We start from the raw sequence: 16,183 nt of genomic DNA, 5'->3' as shown, positions 1-16,183 counted from the left end.
TTTGGGGAAGCGAGTTAAAAGACTTTGGGGGCTTCCCTGGTGGCGCAGTGGTTGAGAGTCCGCCTGCCAATGCAGGGGACATGGGTTCGTGTCCCAGTCCGGGAAGATCCCACATGCCGCAGAGCAGCTGGGCCCGTGAGCCATGGCCGCTGAGCCTGCGCGTCCGGAGCCTGTGCTCCGCAATGGGAGAGGCCGCAACAGTGAGAGGCCCACGTACCGCAAAAAAAAAAAAAAAAAAAAAAAAAAAGACTTTGGAATAACACACAAAGATTCAGAATTCTAGGAGTCTGCTCTCTGTTTTCATGGGAGCCCCATTTGCTGCCTTGACTGCCCCTTCCTCTAATCTGCACAGGCCTATGCCAGTGGGTAGTGAATGTCATCTATCACCAGCCTTTAGTTTATTTTTTGGGGCTGTTACTACACTCTAGGAAAGGAGAGGTAATTTTGTTATGCAAGAAGCATCCAAAGGGCGAGTTAAATATAGAGAAGGCTTAAGGTTGTTGTTACCGTGATTATTGCAGAACATTTATTAATTACACTAAAAGTGTTCATCAGTGCACGCTTCATCAGTCTCTGGTTGAACAGGATGTCAAACAGAGTTCTGTAGTCCTCCCATTTCATTACTACAGAACTTTCTCCTGCCTCAAAGGGAGATAATTAAAGACAAAACAGAGACAACCAAAGTTTGTCCATATGTGTGTGTTATGCAACAACCCGCTCCAGTCTGGGCTGGACCACCTCCACCAAGCAGTCAGATTCCTATGGTGGAGGATAAGCCAAGCTCCTATTTGGGCAAGGCTGTTGAGAACAGTGATACCGCATGTGATGTTATTTTGAGGGCATTTAGGGGCACATACCCAGAAATCCTACTTGACTGACACTGTACTTCTCATCCCAATCACAGAATGTCATTTATACCACAGTTGAAATACCCCAGTGCCTTCAGAGAAAATCTGACCAGCCTCTTTCACGTGCTAGTCCCCTCGTTTTGAAGGGTGGATTTGATCTTTTTTGTGTCAATGTGCATATGATTGGTCTGTCTGTCTAGAAACTGTGTTGTTGTTTTAGTTCAAGAAGAGGAACAGTGGCTCTTTTTATCCAGGAAAACTTCTCTACGAAAGAGATCTTTAAAACATTTAGTAGATGAAGCACATTGCCTTCAGTCAGGTGCTACACACCGTAATATTACAGGTCAGTGTAATAGAGAAAAATGTTTCCTTAGTGTGAAAAGAAAGATCCAGGTTGACTTCAGTTTTAATCCCTTTATTAAGGATTAAAGAAGTAAATTCTCTTTCATGGAAGTGTTTTGTCTGGTTGTTACCTAATAACACACATGTATTTGCATGGCTCTTCCAGGAATATCAGTTAATGTCCACCAGCAAGTTGTTTATTTCTCTGAAGGAACTCTCATATGGGTGAAGGGAACTGCCAACATGTCTGATGTGTCTGACCTAAGAATTTTTTACAGTGGTTCAGGATTAATTTCTTCCATCTCCATAGACTGGCTTTATCAGAGAATGTACTTCATCATGGATCAACTGGTTAGTCTGAGAATTTAAAGTAAACAACTTCATATTGATACTCTAATGCATATCTTGGTATATTTACAAATAAACATAATTCTTTCATTCAGTAATTAGTTACTGAGTGTTTACTATGTTTTAGACACTGGGTTAGCAACAAACCATAGATCTAGCCTATAGGAGGGTCTAGACTTTACCTAGTACTAGTCCTGGCCTACCATTAAATCATCTTTATTGTGATTTTTCAGAGCTATGAGTTTATACTAATGATAATTCATCTTCCATAAGACAGTGGTGGTACCTGAATTATCACTAGATAAAACTGCCAATCATGATCAAAATCAGCTGCAAGCATTGTAAGTTGTATAATAACCATGGGTAACTTTAGTAGGTCTCTGAAAATATTGTATTACCAAATCTTTGAGAAGACACAGTTTGCTGTGTTTCAAGTTTCCTTCTTTTAAAGGGACAGGCTGGTCACAGTCACTATGGCTGGAAGCCCCTAAGCTTGGAAACAGCTTAAATATTAATAAAAATAGTTGAGTGCTTCTGTAAGCCAGGAAAATACGTACTTGTATTTCACGGATACCAAGAGGATATAAACTCGTTAGGATATAGGATATAACACTGTCTTTTAAGAACTTTTTTATGTTTTCTAAAAGTGCTCTGTGACTAGTGAAATTCTAAACACAGAACAGTTGCTCAAGAAATACTTGTTGGCCAAATTGAATAGACACTAATTTTACTGATGTACTCTTCTCTAGGTATGGGTCTGTGATTTAGAAAACTGCTCAAACATTGAGGAAGTTACTCCTCCCTCAATTATTGCACCTCAAAAAATTGTGGCTGATTCATACAATGGGTGAGTGTTAGCCTTGTAAATGTGAATTCTCTTCCTTTGGCAAGAATCTTGGGGAAACTTGCTTGCTAATAACATTCTAGTACCAGATGAGCCAATCTATGTATCTGATTTCACATTTAATTAAATCCAGGCAAAGTTTTTTCATTCTTATAGAGCCAAGAGGAAATTTCATTCAAACTTGATCCACAACTTCTCTAGGTAAGTAGTTTTTCCTTTCTCCTTCACAGTAAAATATGGGCTTATGGGAAAGACTTCTTGTCTGGGACTCTGGGGCCTGGGTTCTCGTCTTGGGTATGTCACTATTTTATGCATGACTCGGGGTCTTATTCCCCCTCAATGCTCCCCATGAGAAGCCCTTCCTGACTCTCTTTCCTCTTTTCATTGCACCATTTTCTCTTGCTGAGCAATTCAGTACCTGTTTATTTTTCTGGTCTGGTTCTCACATCTATCAGGAGGCTGGTTTAGAAAGAACACTGCTACCATCCACTTTAGGAAACAGAAATTGATAGCTAATAACAAGTTAAAATTTGCCATTACAAATCACTAGGTTTCCCCCTGCCACAAATGAAATGGACACATTTTAGCTCAGTTGTGATGCTAAATTGTAGTAGGACTTCAAGAAAGTAACTTCGTGTCTATGACCTTTGCTTTATCCTTCCATACGGGGAAGACAATAATACTCAGTTGGGGTATTTTGAGGATGAAATGAGTTATTCACTGTGAAGGTATTACATGATCTCCACGTGCTCAAATGTGAAGGATGAAAACATAGGAAGTTATTTTGGGGTTATTATTTCTTAAATGTAATCAGATAATTACAGGTTAGTAACCAATAAGCAAGGCCAACGTTTGTAAGACTAAACATTTTTCTTTCCTGTAGGGATAAAGTTGTTTTCATTTTGAGTGAAAAAAAATATAGCCCATAGCACTTTTTATCTTTCACAAATTGACTTTCTTACTCATTATTGATTTAAAATCAAGATTTTCTATTCATATTCTTTCATCATTTACCAGATATTTATTTTAATGTTTTAAGCTTGAGTGAATTACTGAATTACAGGATTTTTTCTTTTTCTTTTTTTTAAAACCCTGTGATGTAGGACAAATCCTTTGGACTCTTTGGATCTTATTTTCCTCATTTGTAAAAGTCTAAGATCCTATGATATGAACTTTGTTGCTGGCAGTTACACAAAATGACTCATTCTGAGGATAATGAACTTCACTCACTAAATCAGTCACTCAAAATACATCTCAAAGAGGTCTTTGGTGGCTCTTTTTTCCATTAGGATAAAACTGATTTGTGCTTAGATTTTGAAATATGACTAGAAATTATAATAATTATTCAATAATAGTTATCAGGCACTTAATATGTGCCTCTAAGCGCATTACTTCCAATAATTCATTTAATTCTTGTTCAGCCATATGGGGTAGTACTTTTATTATCCCAGTTTTAAAGACAGGAAAGCATAGCACAAGTTGATTTATCAACCGCCCAAGACCATCAGCTGTTTTGCGCTGGAATCAGTATTTGACTTCCTGCTCCAGGGCCTGTCTTCTAATCATCTCCTTATACAATGACAGAGTTTCTGTAAAAATCAAAACTTTTAGCAACCCTTTGTATGTAGTATTCCTGAAGAATTTCAGACAGATGAATAGTTTATTCTTCTGATTAAAAAAGGTTACCATTATGCTGTTATCTTGCACCACTGAATTATTCACTCACTGAGTTTGTACTTATTATAAAACTCTTCCCTCTCCCCCCATCCCTGCTGCTTCTCTCTCTCACCTCCGTCCTCCTCCCCCCACACCCAGCTCTCCTCACCTTTCTTCTCGTTTTCTTTCCCCTCCAAAGTGACAGTGAGGGTTAAAGACCTGCCCTCTTCCCTGCTTCAGTAAAAGAACTGTAATCTTCTGAAATCCCTTCAAAGTCCCTTAACAATTTTGAATTTGGGAAACAAAAGAGGAAGTTAAGAGCCAAGTTATTTCTGCTCTTTGCCTGCCACAATGTTCTCTTAAGAAAAAGAACATAGGTTGATATCTCAGCATGAAGTTTACATCACAGAATGTTATTCGGGCACAGGAGTCTCGAGCATGTTGGTAAAGATTTGGAATAGTCATCAAGGAGAATAAAAGCGGGACTGAACAGGACAAGCAAAATGATTTGACAGCGGTGATGATAGGTTGGAATCCTGCCAACCCACGGCATGGGCTCTTGATAAGAAAGATTTACTAAGCAAACATATACGTGTGTTAACGTCTTTCTCCATGATCACAAATTCTAGATTAGCTACATGCGAATTAATAGTTTTATGTTTTAAAACTGTATTTATGAATTTGATTTATCAATGAAATATTTTGGCAGTGTTTTCTCTTTCATTATTCAAAATCAACCTGTATCATTACCATGATATTTGGCTCCAAATTAGGTGTTTTATCAAACTTCTTCCACTGGCTCCTTTCTCCTAATTGTGGGGTGGTCCTTCCCAGCTGTGTTGCTCAATTGTGGGGTATTTCTTCATGATTTTGTAAAATGGTAGCCCTACTGTCCCACTCAATTGTGAATATTAAACAAAAAAGCTTAGTCCACTACAAATGCAGAGCAGTACTGCTAGATAACTGTGTAAAATAATAACCGTCCAGTTTAAAAAAATTGCTTAAATGTTTTTGCTTTCTTCCATTTTGTAATTCACAATGCATGGCAATATTTATCGACAGAATTAGACTAAGAATTTGTGTATATTGGAGATGTTTCATAATAAATAACATGTTCGGTCATGTAATTTTTATATAATATGCTTTCCTTTAAGAGTAGATTTTATTAGAAAACCTTTAAAGACCCTTGCTGTTCTTAAATTCTGATTCCGTAAAAAGTCACATTTAGGGGCCTCCCTGGTGGCGCAGTGGTTGAGAGTCCGCCTGCGGATGCAGGGGATACGGGTTCGTGCCCCGGTCTGGGAGGATCCCATATGCCGCGGAGCGGCTGGGCCCGTGAGCCATGGCCGCTGGGCCTGCGCGTCCGGAGCCTGTGCTCCGCAACGGGAGAGGCCACGACAGTGAGAGGCCCGCATACCGCAAAAAGAAAAAATAAATAAAAAAATAAAAAAAAAATAAAAATAAAAAGTCACATTTAATAATTAGGAGATTATGCATTATAAGGGAGGCTGAAATTTTCCAGTGTTCCAACTTCTAACTTAAATGACTAGAGCATATCTTTAATAAATACCTTTACTAGTTTGCACCTTGGAAAACCCTGTACTTATCCACTCTGGAGATATCTGGTTCTAATTGCCCAACAGGATAAAACAATGGGCTGAGACATTGTTGCTCCTTCACCCTTGCACTGAATCACACCAGGCTTCTTTTGCTCCTGTGTCAGGTATGTCTTTTATCTTCTGAGAGACGGCATTTATAGAGTCGATCTCCCTGTGGCTTCTGGTCGGGACTCGGAAGTTGTGCGTATTGTGCAGAGTGGCACATTAAAGGACTTTGCAATCAAGCCACGGTCCAAGCGAATCATTTACTTCAATGACACCGCCCAAGTCTTCATGTCAACCTTTCTGGATGGCTCCGCATCCTACCTTGTCCTACCTCATGTCCCGTTTACTGATGTGAAGAGCTTTGCTTGTGAAAACAACGACTTCCTGGTCACAGATGGCAAGGCTGTTTTCCAAAAGGATTCTCTGTCTTTTAATGAGTTCATCGTGGGATGTGACCTGAGTCACATAGAAGAATTTGGGTTTGGCAACTTGGTCATCTTTGGCTTGTACACCCAGCCACACCCGCTGCCGGGCTGCCCACGGCGGCTCTCAGTGCTGTTCGGCTCACACCAGGCCCTGGTTCAGTGGAAGCCCCCTGTGCTCGCCATTGGAGCCAGTGAGTGCCCTGTCCCCAGCCTGGAGACTAGCCTTACTGGAAGGAGAGGAAAGTTTGAATGGCTTGAGATGGCGACTCAACTTTGAGAGCCCATATGTGATTATTTAGTTATCAACCCAAAGCACTACTTAGTGCTCTCTCTCTCTCTCTCTTTCACACACACACACACACACACACACACACACACACACACACACACGTGTTTATACATTTGTTCTACATTTATCAGTTTTGCATTAAGAGAATCTCTATATTTTATCATATATGTCCCAACAGAATGGTTGGAGCATTTATTGAGTGTCTCCTTGGAGTCAGGCACTGACATTCTAGTCTGAGGGAATGCATTAGCCAGGGGGATGGAGCACTTGGGTTGAGATTATGTATCCAGGGAGATCTTGCATGAATTTGAGCCTAAAACTCTCTGGACTTGAATTTTCATCTCTGGAGAGGCAGCATGTGTGGTGGGTATGCAGGTGGGCTCTGGAGCCAGCCTGCATGGATTCAAAGGCTGGTCTTGCCCTTTTTTAGCAGAATGACTTGAGCAAGTTACTTAACCACTTCATGCATATTTCCACTACTGGAATAAAAATATTAATTATATATTTCTATGGGATTGTCATACAGACCAAATTAAGATTCATAGGTAGAACACATAGAACAGTGTCTAGCACAGCTGTTGGCAATTTTTTTCTATAAAGGAAGGACCAGATAGTAAATATTTTCAGCTTTGTGGGTCATGTGGCTTCTGGCATAGTGACTCAACTCTGTCCTTGTGGTGTGTAAACAGCCATAGATAAAATATAAATGTATAGCTGTGGCTGTGTTCCAGTACAACTTTATTTACAAAAACAGGCAGTAGGCCAGATTTGGCCTGTGGGCTGCCATTTGCCAACCCCTGGTCCCCTAGAGTACCTAGCAAACATTGGCTATTTTTTACTTTAAGACTAAGTTAATTATGCCTGTTTGCTGTATATGACAAAGATGGCTGAAAATGAATTAGCAAAAAAAAAAATTCTTTTGTATTGTTTGGGCTTCTAGAAGGGAGATGCTCTACCAACACTGGGAATTGTATTAGAGATTCATCATTAAGCATTTGTTTATTAGGAGCTTGTATAGAAAACCCCTCCGACAGTTCTATGCAGCCAATCATACAGCACTGACAGGGGAACAGTGGCCTCTGATTTGTTGGGCATGATGTCTCCTTTGATGGAACAAAATGAGTGGGTGGGATGACCACTGCCCTAGTCATGTCACCAAGTTAACCCTGGTGATTATGGGGTAACAGGCTCAATTATCCTTTCACTCAAGGTGAAGCTGTAGATAAATTTACTGACAGTCCTTTGTTTGCCCTTGCTGATGTCATCCTCGTCAGTAATATTGTTTAACTCTTCCAATTAGGTCCTTCCGCCTGGCAGAACTGGACTTATGAGGTGAAAGTATCAACCCAAGACTTTCCTGAAACCACTCACGTGTTCTCTAATGTAAGTGGAACCATCCTTAATGTACACGACCTTCAGAGTGCTACGAAATACAAGGTTTTTGTGAGAGCAAGTTCTCCCAAGGGGCCAGGCCCTTGGTCAGAGCCCTCAGTGGGAACTACCCTGGTACCAGGTGAGAAAATATTCTTGATTTAGGGAATGATTCTGACAAAAAGCCTTTCTCCCTATGTCCTTTAAAATTTCTCACCTTCAATGTGGTAAAAAAATTAGAATGAGTGTGCGTTGACCCCTTGAGGATGTGTTTATTATCTGAGATTAGGAAAGCAAATAAAGCATTGTGTGATATTTATGTTTCTAACCTGCTATTTTAAACTGTCCAAGATATTTTTTAACAAACAATATAATTCTCTTCTTCTTCATGGTTTTCTCCTTTCTCATGGTTTATTAAGTAGTAGCACTCCTTGAACTCTGAAGCTCTTGGCGAGAGAAGCTGAGGGGCTGTGAATTATGTTGAATTCTATCCTCTTGGTTGAAAAAAAAATGGAAAGATAACTGACCCATTTATACTATTGTTGTTATCGCAATCGCTTCTGGGTGCTCTGAATAGGACCATGGCCACCAATAGCTAAAGCACAAAAAAAAAAAAAAAAAAAAAAATCTGCCATGACCGTTACATTGCTATAGAGGCAACATCACTACACATTTCTCTTCACATTCAATTACAACTATTTCCACAAAAATCAGAAAGTATGTTTAATATGATAGATAATTCTTTTAAGCAGATACAATTACTCATATTATTCCAGAGTATTTTTCAAAATGCTGATTGACTTTATGAAGGAAATCTAAGGTATAAATGTGTACCTAAAAAAAGTGTGTTTTCTGTGATATTTCTTTCAATTTTTTTTTTTTAAAACCAAACAGCTGCAGAGCCACCATTTATCATGGCTGTGAAAGAAGACGGGCTTTGGAGTAAACCATTAAATAGCTTTGGCCCAGGAGAATTCCTATCCTCTGATATGGGAAATGTATCAGGTAAACACCAAGTCCCCTGTACACTTGGATGGCAGGTTTCTACTTGTAAGACTTCCTGAGATATTCAACCAATCAAAAGGATTGAGTATTTTAGTATTAGGTCAATAATGAAAGGAAAAAATATTGACTGAACTATACTGCCAATGACACTATTAAGAAAATGTCTGTTCTCAAGGAGGAGGGCCATTCACTACTCCACAAAATGTAGTTATTTAATGATTTATGCCCATTTCAGGAAGGCTTTGATATACTTCTCATGTATTTTAATTTCTCAATGTTGTCTCACAGTAACAGCCTAACTTGTTCCATGAAGACAGCTATAGTTAAGTAATTTATTATGAGTTTGCTATAAGACTGGAGCACAGAACAGCTATGTGAAGTTCTAAATCAAGTATAAGAAAGAATTTCATGACAAAGAAGATTAAGTAATGGTATCTTACTTTAATGACATCTTCTATAATTTATTATTATTTATTTATTATTTAATGGCATCTTCTATAATTATCTAATTATTAGATCTCTTTGTTTGGCTATTAAAAGTAACCACAGCATTTCTGACCAAAATGAGTTGGACTTAGGAGGCAGTGTGGTACTAATAGAAAGAATGATGCTTTGAAGTTGACTTGAATCTGGGCTCCTCCTCTTTTCATCTGTGAGACCTCGGGCAGAATAGATAATTTCACGGAGTCTTGGGTTCGCCATGTCAAAAATGGGGATGGGGAGTTCCCTGGTGGCCTAACGGTTAGGGGTCTGGGCTTTCATTGCCATGGCCCGGCTTTAATCCTTGGTTGAGGAACTGAGATCTCGCAATCCTCGCAGCACAGCCAAAAATAAAAATAAAAAAATAAAAAAAATGGGGATGATTTCTACTTCATAGCTTTGTTTCAAGAGTTGAGTGAAATAGGTAAAAGTGCCCAAGACAATGTCAGGCAAAGAGGAGACACTCAATGACTATTAGTTCCTCTCTCTAGTCCCAGGGGTTAAGATTTTGGGATAACATTCTTGACAGATCCTTGAAGTTCTAGTGAGTACCTATGTTAGTATATGCTTTAATGTTATGTTGAGGTGCATGTATGACTTGTTGACTTGCCATGTTTACACCAGCATGTATGAAAAAATAACTGCTACCAATTCACTTTGTTTTGAGACATGGATTGGTATAACAACAGCCTCTACTACAGCGACATGAAAGGTGATGTCTATGTGTGGCTGCTGAATGGGACAGACATCTCAGAGAATTATCACATACCCAACATTGCAGGAGCAGGGGTGTTAGCTTTTGAGTGGCTGGGTCACTTTCTCTACTGGGCTGGAAAGACATACGTGGTAAGTAGAAGGCCTGGCATTCTGGATGCTCTCGAACAATGCCTACCCATTTCGGTGACTGGAATGTAATTTTCATGATTTTTTTCATACTTGTGTACCACCTATGCTAATATTTACTTAGTATTTGTCTCTAAGCCTAATCACTTTTTAATTAAAACATATTTAGGTATAAAGGGAATTTTATATCACTATGTGGTGTATAGTCACATATTTTCAATAATATCTTAAAATAAATATATTAAAATGTTCACCAGTGGGTTAGTGTCCTAGGGAAGATGGCACACTCCAAAGGCATGATTAAAAGAAACTAAGTGAGGGGACTATTTTCAAAGGTATCTACAGGGCTAAGGAAAATGAACAAAGGATGGTGAAGCATGCCCTGGGCTAGCAAGTGTGGGAGGATATTACTGCCACCAGGCAGAAAGGGCAAGGGAAAGAAGGGAAAGAATGGTGAGGGCTGTAGCTTTAGGAGAGCTGCTGACATGAAAACCAGCCACTGTCAAAATGTATGGTCTAGCAAGGAGTGATACGGGGGTACATATGTACCCCTATCCCTCTTTTCTTCTGGCATCTGATCTTCTGCCATTGCTTCCATTGGCTGAAACTCTCTGGAAGCCAGAGAACAACAGAGCTAGGTTGATGTAGTCCATTGATACCAGGCTCAGGGGGCACCAGAGGAGGGTGGAGAGTGGATTTGGGGGCAAGATGAAGACATCCTGCGCATTGTGCACACTGAAGAAAAAGATGGTTGCTGATGAGAACACTGGTCTAACAGATGAAGAAATATGGTATGGAAATTGTTTTCTAATCAGGAAGGCAGGTGTCCATTCATTTATTTACTCATTATCTTTTACCAATAGTTTAGAGTCTTGAGAATAGGCATAGTAGAGAATATGAAGAAAATAGATGACATGCCTCTGCTCTGTTAAAAAAATATATCAGCTTTGTTGAGATATAATTCATGTAACATAAAACTCACCCTTTGATTGTATAAAATGCAGTGGTTTTTAGTATGTTCAGTATTGTGCAACCATCACTACTTGCCCCTGCTCTTTTCATGACATAAAAATACATTCATGAATAGAAGAAGCATACAAAACAATGTATTTAGAAGCAAAGCAATATGGTATGGTCTGAATTCATAAGTGCCAATGACTTGTAGGCAGAATGGAGCTGACTGGGGTTAATCAAACTAACCCAAAATGGGTTAGTTTGGAAATAGTTTTGAAGGAGGAAGTGGAAGAGTGGGATAAAAGCTGGTTTCAAGTATTTGCTCTGTCTTTTATAAAACAGTTCAACTCCTTGAAAAATTACTTAACTTCTTTGAACCCAGTTTACTTGTGAAAAAGTAGGAAATAGAAATCCTTTACAGGCTTAATGTGAGGGCTAATATTTTAAAGATTGAAAAAAAAGAAGTACAGTGCCTGGCACATAATAGGTACTCAATAATAATAGTAATCAATATTATGGAGATATACTGACAGGAGCAAGGAGAGAGACATCACCATTTATCAGGAGGATACATCTTCTTTGGGACCCTAATCAAATACATTTTTATGTGTTGATTGGATGTATGATTAGGAAGGGCAAGTATTTTAACTCAAAATAAATGTATCTCCTTTCTCTTTAGAGGCATGAAAAGGAGTAAACTTCCTTATAACCTCTAACTTTCTTATAACTTCTAACTGTTATGTTTCCAAGGCTAGACACACTACGCAGCACAGAGTGCCAATAAATACTTGTGGTTGAACAAATGAATGTATGAATGCAGTAATTTACTAACAATTGCAATAAACAATTCAGAAATCATGATGCCATTTGAAAATCACTAACTGACATGATTATGTTTTATAGATACAAAGGCAGTCTCTGTTGACAGGACACACAGACATTGTGACTCACGTGAAGTTGTTGGTGAATGACATGGTGGTGGACTCAGTTGGCGGTTATCTCTATTGGACCACACTGTATTCAGTTGAAAGTACCAGGCTAAATGGGGAAAGTTCTCTTATACTACAGGCACAGCCTTGGTTTTCTGGGAAAAAGGTGAAAATTAAAAATAAGATCTGATCATTTAATAGTACTAAATAATGCTGTTTTATAGTTATGATAGTACTGTTTTATAGTTATGATAATACTGTTTCTGCTTATTGTGAGTTGTTCAGGTAGAATCTGAAAAGAAATACTGTTATGGTTAGATCTTGGTATAACCAAACTTTCTCTAAGTCTTATTGATTGTCATAATTGATTAAATAAATTAGAATGTAATATGGAGATTTTTATAGTTTGCTTTATCTTGAATGGACTCACACTTTAAGAGCATTTTAATTTCCATCTGTTTTCATAGTCTTTAGGAATTCTTTGGATATTTTAGAGCTTCTTCTTGGGTGATGATTAGGTGTTTTATTATTTTCAATCAATTTCTTGTACTGACTGCTCTAAAAACTGTGTACCTCCTAGGAAAGTTGACTTCTCTGTGTCTGTTTCATTATCTGAAAAATGGGAATATTAACAATTGTCCTACCTCTTAGGGTTGTTGTGAAGATTAAATGAGATAATTCATGGGAAGTAGTGAGAATAGTTCCAGGCACATGGTAACCACTCAATAGTTAAGATTGTATTTTGTAACTCAATCTAAAAAATACCCTGATATAGAAATGGTTCTAAAACAAATGATATTTTTACTTCCTCAACTTCTAGAAGCAATACCTATTTTTCTTGATCCTGTTTAGCTACCCTCTAGCAACCCATCTAAATTTCTGAATTTTGTTTTTTCTGATCATCATAATAATATATGTCTACTGTAGAAAATTTAGAAATTACAGAAAAGCATGAAGAAGAAATATATCATTTATACTATTTCTATCTAGGATATTTCTTAAAATTTTCTTATTTTTTTAAAGCCTTTTTTGTTGTCAGTAGAGATAATACAGATGTATCAGATCATTTATAGACAAACAAACAAATTGTTGAGTCACTGATCCTCAATTCCATAGGATGTATCAGTTATAATTCCTAAGATTGACACCTACAGATTATAACACAGATATTTAAAAGAAATAGAAATGTACACACCATATCCAGAGATTAATTATTCCTGTCAAATAATGAAATAATCCCTTAATTCTATTTTAGAGCCACTTGAGTCTGAATACAAAGAAAGTATATTTTTTATGTCTCAATAAAAAATGTTAGGGGAAAAACTTTTTCTGTGTAAAAGCATATTAAAGGTAACAGTATATCAGGAGTAACTACCTATTCATCCCTGAGACTTTGTCAGTAATCTCCCTGCTGTCCTGATCTTGTTGTTTGAGATTTTTCTACTCAGGATAGCTCGGTAGTGGCCCTGGGGACTTTTCTGTAAATGAGTGAATCATTAAATTTCTCAGCATGTTTGGGGAAATACACTTTCCTTTAAAATCCACTCCAAATACTCTCACAGGCTGGCTAATGTTGTTGCTACTTGTGCAAATCTGTGTTCTGATTCCGTGGCTTGTTTTATTCATCTGCCTCCATTAATGCTAGTAGGTGTTTTGAAGGTAATATGTTTTGCACTGAGCAAAGTGCTCCATCTCACTGTCATTCCTTTCTGTGTTACTCATAGATTTATCACGGAGTATAAGATACTTTGCAATCAATAGTGTAATAAAATAGTTAGCCAATCATTTATAGAAAGACTCATTTGTGTGATGAAAAGGGAGAATGAAATGAGATATTCGTTTAAAGTGAAAAGATACTTTTTGCCACATCTGATGTGTCAGGCTCATAGTATATAGTACATTTTACCAGAGGATTAAACTTTAAGGTTTTTGTTTAGATCAAAGGGATTATTTCCTAGGTATGGGAGTTACTAGACATAACAATGGTTACCAAAGATTTATGGAACACCCTCTGACACTGCTTAAATATGGGCCCAAATGGCTGGTGTAAAGGAATGGGGTAATGATCCAACACCTGAATTTCACTTATAGCTTGAACACTTTGTTGTATTCCAGCAAAGGGAGTTGTAGAATCTCTTTTTTAAGAGATAAAATGGAGTTAATCTGTAATTTAGAAAACTCTAGTACATCTCATTATAGATAACCAAACAATATTAACCTCGTTTCACTTTAACTGGAAAAATTATCAATAAATCTCTTTTAGCCTGAAGAAAGGACATAATTCAACTCCCGAAAGGCTAGGAATTGCTAGAATAGTTTTCTACCTTTTGGGAAAGGAGTAGGTTGAGTTTTCTTGAAGATTGAAGGCTGTGATTTACATGACTACTGAAGGTTCTTGAAGCCACGGGTCTTGAGATTATTTCTTTGTAGCAAGCCTTGGGTAACCTGCCAGCAAGTATTTTTAGTTGTTGGATACTTTATTGTATTCTTTTTACATTTTTCACTGGCTCACCTTTTTGTTTATATGCTGTTGTATCTTGCTAAAGATACAGTCATCAACTTTGATCCTATCTGATACCTCTCAGCCTCTAGGTCTGCTATAGAAAGACTCTGATATTCTGAGGTCAGACTCTTAGCAATCTCAATTCATTTGAAAAATACCTATAAAGCCAAAGAAAGCGAAAAAGGTCCTTTGGATTGTAACTTCTATCTCATGCACCTTATTTCATAGGAGAAACAGTCTTCCCTCAGGCCTCACATAGTCAACTGGATGTAAAATTAAGACATAGATTGTAAAAAGAAGACAGAGTAGTAAGAAGTGGTTGTAAGATGTCAGCTGGAAATAGGACTTTATATATACATGACTCTATCCAATTATATCACATAAAAACCCTGTTTGTGTTATATTTTAGAAAAATACCAGGATGTTTTTGGTTGTAATTAACAGGAGATATAATTTTAAATGGTTTGAACCACTGGTTCTCAAACTTGGAGACACATTGGAATTACCTGGGGAATATGAAGAAATACTGGAGACTGGGTACCATCTCCTGAGATCAAAATTTAACAGGATGCAGACTGGGAATTGAGATATTTAAAGAATTTCACAGGTAATTCTAATGTGTAGCAATTGAGAACAACTGATTTAAACAACGATCAAATTCACTGGCTTATGTGGCTGAAGAATCCAAAGTTATGGCTAGCTTTAGACAAGGCTTTACACAGTGGCTCAAAGTCCCTCATTCAGTAGGACCTGGAGTGTGGTTGAAAATTTGTATTTGTAACAAGTTCCCAGATGATGCTGATGTTGCTGGTCCAAGAATCAAACTTTGAGAACCACTAGAGATAAGTATATAGAAGTGAATACTTCTTGCCATTTGGGGATTTTTAGGAAACCAGTGCTTATATCAAAATCACATAGTAATAGACATACTCATATAATATTTATATTCAGTGAAAGGCAAAAATCACTGAGTTTATTATTCCAAAGAGGATGTTAAAGAGAAATCTGTAGCTTAAGTGTGACATAATCACCAAGGTATCCTTAAACATGTATTTGATTTGTTTTCTTTCCATATTTTCTATTTAGGTAATTGCTCTCACTTTAGACCTTAGTGATGGGATCCTGTATTGGTTGGTTCAAGACAGTCAGTGTATTCACCTGTACACAGCTGTTCTTAGGGGTCAGAGGTAAGTAAGACAGAAGGCAATTGGTTGAGAATAGAGAACAACTTGCTCCTCAGTTATAAATGATAATGCATGAGAATTCATTTATTCTTCCAATAAACATTTACTAATTTTCCACTGTGTTTCAGGCATTGTGCTTGTAAGGAAAGGTAAGTTTGTAAATAACTAATTACTGTAGGATATGGTGAATACTGTGATAAGGTGTAAAGAGAGTCCTGTAGAGGCACTGAGGAGAATGCCCCTCAAGAGCCCAGGAAATGGGTGGATGGGTTTTTCTCCTTCTTAATATAGTCTCCAACTATGATTATAGATTTGCCTATAACTCTTTAGTTGATGTATCTGCATGCTTTGTATTTAGTATTGTTATCTATATACTTGATTATATTGTATTTCCTTTTATTACTATAAAATATCCTCATTCATCTATGGTAATACTCTTCATCTTAAAGACTATTTTGTCTGATAGTATTAGGAAAGTCATAGCAGCCTTCTTATGCTTAGTGTTTGCATGGTACAGCTCTTTATATCTCTTTACTTTCAATTTTCGTCTTTACATTT

At 37.6% G+C, this 16,183-nt stretch overlaps 1 protein-coding gene across 2 annotated transcripts in view; it reads left to right on the top strand.

The window, feature by feature from the left end:
* The window catches only part of ROS1 (ROS proto-oncogene 1, receptor tyrosine kinase), a 115,070-nt gene that overhangs the window by 30,797 nt on the left and 68,090 nt on the right, over nt 1–16,183 (top strand). For both annotated transcript variants that reach the window (XM_081250805.1, XM_081250804.1), the window contains exons 10-18: nt 1,069–1,191; nt 1,357–1,541; nt 2,288–2,385; nt 5,762–6,258; nt 7,657–7,869; nt 8,622–8,732; nt 9,880–10,058; nt 11,913–12,104; nt 15,528–15,628. In XM_081250805.1, the coding sequence (XP_081106931.1) occupies nt 1,069–1,191; nt 1,357–1,541; nt 2,288–2,385; nt 5,762–6,258; nt 7,657–7,869; nt 8,622–8,732; nt 9,880–10,058; nt 11,913–12,104; nt 15,528–15,628 (1,699 nt within the window). The remainder of the gene's footprint in view (nt 1–1,068; nt 1,192–1,356; nt 1,542–2,287; nt 2,386–5,761; nt 6,259–7,656; nt 7,870–8,621; nt 8,733–9,879; nt 10,059–11,912; nt 12,105–15,527; nt 15,629–16,183) is intronic.

Source organism: Mesoplodon bidens (assembly GCF_964165515.1).
Source record: "Mesoplodon bidens genome assembly, chromosome: 12".
Lineage (NCBI taxonomy): Eukaryota > Metazoa > Chordata > Mammalia > Artiodactyla > Ziphiidae > Mesoplodon > Mesoplodon bidens.
Note: the sequence above shows the minus strand (reverse complement) of the source record. Positions and strands in the feature narration are given on the sequence as shown.